Source organism: Cetorhinus maximus, unplaced genomic scaffold, assembly GCF_964194155.1.
Source record: "Cetorhinus maximus unplaced genomic scaffold, sCetMax3.hap1.1 HAP1_SCAFFOLD_2276, whole genome shotgun sequence".
Taxonomy (NCBI): domain Eukaryota; kingdom Metazoa; phylum Chordata; class Chondrichthyes; order Lamniformes; family Cetorhinidae; genus Cetorhinus; species Cetorhinus maximus.
In genome coordinates this window covers 45,296-50,958 of record NW_027598215.1, presented here as the reverse complement: position 1 = coordinate 50,958, position 5,663 = coordinate 45,296, and the positions used below count along the sequence as shown (strand labels likewise).

General features: G+C 67.7%; 1 protein-coding gene across 1 annotated transcript; it reads left to right on the top strand.

The window, feature by feature from the left end:
- Nucleotides 1-283: 283 nt before the first annotated feature.
- On the top strand, nt 284-2,400 carry LOC144677174 (F-box/LRR-repeat protein 19-like; the record flags this gene model as incomplete). The annotated part of the gene is made up of 2 exons (XM_078537364.1): nt 284-502; nt 1,814-2,400. Coding segments are annotated over 2 exons (401 nt in total), but the record flags the coding sequence as incomplete, so codon positions are not given.
- Nucleotides 2,401-5,663: the final 3,263 nt, after the last annotated feature.

The following is a 5,663-nucleotide window of genomic DNA, read 5'->3' as shown; positions in this document are numbered from 1 at the left end:
TGTCGAGTTGTGTGATGCGGTCACTCTGTCGAGTTGTGTGATGCGGTCACTCTGTCGAGTTGTGTGATGCGGTCACTCTGTCGAGTTGTGCGACGCGGTCACTCTGTCGAGTTGTGCGACGCGGTCACTCTGTCGAGTTGTGCGACGCGGTCACTCTGTCGAGTTGTGCGACGCGGTCACTGTCGAGTTGTGTGATGCGGTCACTCTGTCGAGTTGTGCGACGCGGTCACTGTCGAGTTGTGCGACACGGTCACTCTGATTTGCTGCCTCTGTCCCTCTCCAGGTCAGAATGAGAATCGTGGGCGGCTGCAGAACGTGACCCAGCTCCGTCTGGCTGGACTGGACATCATGGACTCCTCCCTGCGACTCCTGGTCCGCCATGTGCCCCAACTGACCAGCCTGGACCTCAGCCACTGTCCGCACGTGGGAGACCAGTCGGTCAACCTCCTGACAGCAGCAAACTCCCAGCTCCGGGATAACCTCGCCGAGATCAACCTGTCAGGTAAACCCCCGCCCCGCTGACGGTACCTGCACCTCCCCCCCTACACGCTCTCCCCACCCCTCCCCCTGCTCCCCCTTCCCCCCCCCACCCTGCCCTCCCTCCCCTGCTCTCCTCCCCCCGCGCTCTCCCTCCCCCGGTCTCCCTCCTCCCGCTCCCCCCCCCGCTCTCCCTCCTCCCGCTCCCCCCCCCACCCCGCTCTCCCCCCACCCCGCTCTCCTCCCCCCACTCTCCCTCCTCCCGTTCTACCTCCCCCACCCCGCTCTCCCTCCCTCAGCTCTCCCTCCGCTCCCACCCCGCTCTCCCTCCCGCCCGCTCTCCCTCCTCCCAGCTCTCCCTCCCCCCCACCCTGCTCTCCCTCCCCCCGCTCTCCCTCCCCCCGCCCTCCCCCCCCCAGCTCTCCCTCCCCCCGCTCTCCCTTCCCCCCAGCTCTCCCTCCCCCAGCTCTCCCTCCCCCAGCTCTCCCTCCCCCAGCTCTCCCTCCCCCCGCTCTCCCTCCCACCGCTCTCCCCTCCCCTGCGCTTTCCCTTCCCCCGCTCTCCCCCCACCCTGCTCTCCCTCCCCCCGCTCTCCCTCCCCCCGCCCTCCCCCCCCCAGCTCTCCCTCCCCCCGCTCTCCCTTCCCCCCACCCCACTCTCCCTCCCCCAGCTCTCCCTCCCCCCGCTCTCCCTTCCCCCCAGCTCTCCCTCCCCCCGCTCTCCCTTCCCCCCACCCCGCTCTCCCTCCCCCAGCTCTCCCTCCCCCCGCTCTCCCTTCCCCCCACTCTCCCTCCCCCCCACTCTCCCTCCCCCCGCTCTCCCCTCCCCCGCGCTTTCCCTCCCCCCGCTCTCCCTTCCCCCCACCCCGCTCTCCCTCCCCCAGCTCTCCCTCCCCCCGCTCTCCCTTCCCCCCACTCTCCCTCCCCCCCACTCTCCCTCCCCCCGCTCTCCCCTCCCCCGCGCTTTCCCTCCCCCCGCTCTCCCTTCCCCCACACCCCGCTCTCCCTCCCCCCGCTCTCCCTCCTCCCAGCACTCCCTCCCCCCGCTCTCCCTCCCCCAGCTCTCCCTCCCCCAGCTCTCCCTCTCCCCGCTCTCCCTTCCCCCCTCCCCGCTCTCCCTTCCCCCCTCCCCGCTCTCCCTTCCCCACACCCCGCTCTCCCTCCCCCCGCTCTCCCCTCCACCCCCCACCCCACTCTCTCTCATCCCGCTCCTTCCCTCTCCCCCACCTCCGGTTCCCCCTCGCCTCTCGCTCCCTCTCTCACTTCCCGCCCAGTCTGTCCCTGCCTGTTCTATACTAACCCACTCTCTCTCTCCCTCTCTCTCTCTGTCTCCCCAGGATGCAGCCGGCTGACAGACCAGTGCCTCCCGCTCTTCAAACGCTGCCCGAGCATTGTTCGCATTGACCTGCGCTCCTGCAAGCAGGTCACGGCCGAAGGCTGCCAGCGTTTCACCCAGGACGCCTCCCTGGCAGCTTCCTTCCAGTGTTCCGAGGACAAATTGATTTTGCGGAACAGCTAACGTCACGGAGTGGGGGCTGTATGTCCCCGTTGTGGGGGGTGGGGTGGGGGTGGGGGTTGGGGGGGGTGTTGGTGAGGGGTTGGGGTGAAGAAGGGGAGGGGGGTCGATGCTGGATGAAACAGAGACAGGGTCCCAGCTGTGAACTCCTTCGACAAGTTTCGTTTTTTTTTTTAAAAAAGAAATATTATTTTCACCTTTGATGTTTTTTTTTTCTGTTCGCTCTTTCATTGTTCAAATGTTGGGCCTGAGAAACCTCCTTCCTCATAGCTTTTCTTTTTAAAAATGTTTGCCAGGGAAGTCGTTGAAACCACTTGTAAGAGAGAGGGGGAGAGGGGAGCCGATCGGCCTGTACGCCAGACGCAAAGAGGGGGTGGGTGAGGGTTAATAAAGGAGAGAACTGAGAGGAAGCCGGCTTTCTGTCACGTCCTGTCTCCGAGCAGGGGAAGCACGGCAGCCGCTTGGCAGCACAGGAAGCTCCTGCGAAGCCCGGGGCGCTAACTCGCCAGGGGCGTTCCCCATCACGCACTCGCCCGGCACGTTCCCCGTCACGTTTCAGCGGTAACTCGCCCGGCACGTTCCCCGTCACGTTTCAGCGGTAACTCGCCCGGCACGTTCCCCGTCACGTTTCAGCGGTAACTCGCCCGGCACGTTCCCCGTCACGTTTCTGCGGTAACTCGCCTGGGGCGTTCCCCGTCACGCGCTCGCCCGGCACGTTCCCTGTCACGTTTCTGCGGTAACTCGCCCGGGGCGTTCCCCGTCACGCACTCGCCCGGGGCGTTCCCCGTCACGCACTCGCCCGGGGCGTTCTCCGTCACGCACTCGCCCGGGGCGTTCTCCGTCACGCACTCGCCCGGGGCGTTCCCCGTCACGCACTCGCCCGGGGCGTTCTCCGTCACGCACTCGCCCGGGGCGTTCTCCGTCACGCACTCGCCCGGGGCGTTCCCCGTCACGCACTCGCCCGGGGCGTTCCCCGTCACGCACTCGCCCGGGGCGTTCCCCGTCACGCACTCGCCCGGGGCGTTCTCCGTCACGCACTCGCCCGGGGCGTTCCCCGTCACGCACTCGCCCGGGGCGTTCCCCGTCACGCACTCGCCCAGGGCGTTCCCCGTCACGCACTCGCCCGGGGCGTTCCCCGTCACGCACTCGCCCGGGGCGTTCTCCGTCACGCACTCGCCCGGGGCGTTCTCCGTCACGCACTCGCCCGGGGCGTTCTCCGTCACGCACTCGCCCGGGGCGTTCCCCGTCACGTTTCAGCGGTAACTCGCCCGGCACGTTCCCCGTCACGTTTCTGCGGTAACTCGCCTGGGGCGTTCCCCGTCACGCACTCGCCCGGGGCGTTCCCCGTCACGCACTCGCCCGGGGCGTTCTCCGTCACGCACTCGCCCGGGGCGTTCCCCGTCACGCGCTCGCCCGGCACATTCCCTGTCACGTTTCTGCGGTAACTCGCCGGGGGCGTTCCCCGTCACGCACTTGCCCGGGGCGTTCTCCGTCACGCACTCGCCCGGGGCGTTCCCCGTCACGCGCTCGCCCGGGGCGTTCTCCGTCACGCACTCGCCCGGGGCGTTCTCCGTCACGCACTCGCCCGGGGCGTTCTCCGTCACGCACTCGCCCGGGGCGTTCTCCGTCACGCACTCGCCCGGGGCGTTCCCCGTCACGCACTCGCCCGGGGCGTTCCCCGTCACGCACTCGCCCGGGGCGTTCCCTGGCGCATTTGCCGTCACGTTTCTGCGGTAACTCGCCCGGGGCGTTCCCCGCCACACGCTCGCCCGGGGCGTTCCCCGTCACGCGCTCGCCCGGGGCGTTCCCTGGCGCATTCGCCGTCACGTTTCTGCGGTAACTCGCCCGGGGCGTTCCCCGTCACGCGCTCGCCCGGGGCGTTCCCCGTCACGCGCTCGCCCGGGGCGTTCCCTGGCGCATTCGCCGTCACGTTTCTGCGGTAACTCGCCCGGGGCGTTCTCCGTCGCGCGCTCGCCCGGGGCGTTCCCCGTCACGCGCTCACCCGTGGCGTTCTCCGTCGCGCGCTCGCCCGGGGCGTTCCCCGTCACGCGCTCGCCCGTGGTGTTCCCCGTCACGCGCTCGCCCGTGGTGTTCTCCGTCGCGCGCTCGCCCGGGGCGTTCCCCGTCACGCGCTCACCCGTGGCGTTCTCTGTCGCGCGCTCGCCCGGGGCGTTCCCCGTCACGCGCTCACCCGTGGCGTTCTCCGTCGCGCGCTCGCCCGGGGCGTTCCCCGTCACGCGCTCGCCCGGGGCATTCCCTGGCGCGTTCCCCGTCACGTTTCAGCGGCGTTGGTTTGGGGAAGTCAAGTACCGGCCCCAGTGCCCCCGTCGGGAATTCCACTTCACCATTCTGCCCACGACATTTCTCCTTGATGTATAGCCAAGAGGCCATTTTAGTTTCTGTGAGCCCCCTGTTTAATGTCTCATCCCGAAAGATGGCGCATCTGACAGTGTGGCTCTCCCTCAGTACTGACCCTCCGACAGTGCGGCTCTCCCTCCCTCAGTACTGACCCTCTGACAGTGCGGCGCTCCCTCAGTACTGACCCTCCGACAGTGCGGCCCTCCCTCAGTACTGACCCTCCGACAGTGCGGCTCTCCCTCAGCACTGACCCTCCTGACAGTGCGGCGCTCCCTCAGCACTGACCCTCCCGACAGTTCAGCGCTCCCTCAGCACTGACTCTCCGACACTGCGGCACTCCCTCAGTACTGACCCTCCAACAGTGCGGTGGTCCCTCAGTACTGACCCTCTGACAGTGCAGCGCTCCCTCAATACTGACCCTTCAACAGTGCGGCTCTCCCTCAGTCCTCACCCTCCGACAGTGCAGCGCTCCCTCAATACTGACCCTCCGACAGTGCGGTGCTCCCTCAGTACTGACCCTCCGACAGTGTGACGCTCCCTCAGTCCTGACCCTCCGACAGTGCGGTGCTCCCTCAGTCCTGACCTTCTGACAGTGCGGCGCTCCCTCAGTACTGACCCTCCGACAGTGCGGCTCTCCCTCAGCACTGACCCTCCGACAGTGCGGCGCTCCCTCAGTACTGACCCTCCGACAGTGCGGCACTCCCTCAGCATTGACCCTCCCGACAGTGCGGCTCTTCCTCAGTACTGACCCTCCGACAGTGCAGCGCTCCCTCAGTCCTGACCATTCGACAGTGCGGCTCTCCCTCAGTCCTGACCCTCCGACAGTGCGGCGCTCCCTCAGTCCTGACCCTCCGACAGTGCGGTGCTCCCTCAGCCCTGACCCTCCGACAGTGCGGCGCTCCCTCAATCCTGACCCTCCGACAGTGCGGCGCTCCCTCAGTCCTGACCCTTCGACAGTGCGGCTCTCCCTCAGTCCTGACCCTCCGACAGTGCAGCGCTCCCTCAGCCCTGACCCTCTGACAGTGCAGCCCTCCCTCAATACTGACCCTCCGACAGTGCGGTGCTCCCTCAGTACTGACCCTCTGACAGTGTGACGCTCCCTCAGTCCTGACCCTCCGACAGTGCGGTGCTCCCTCAGTCCTGACCTTCCGACAGTGCGGCGCTCCCTCAGTACTGACCCTCCGACAGTGCGGCTCTCCCTCAGCACTGACCCTCCGACAGTGCGGCGCTCCCTCAGTACTGACCTTCGACAGTGCGGCAGTCCCTCAGCATTGACCCTCCCGACAGTGCGGCTCTTCCTCAGTACTGACCCT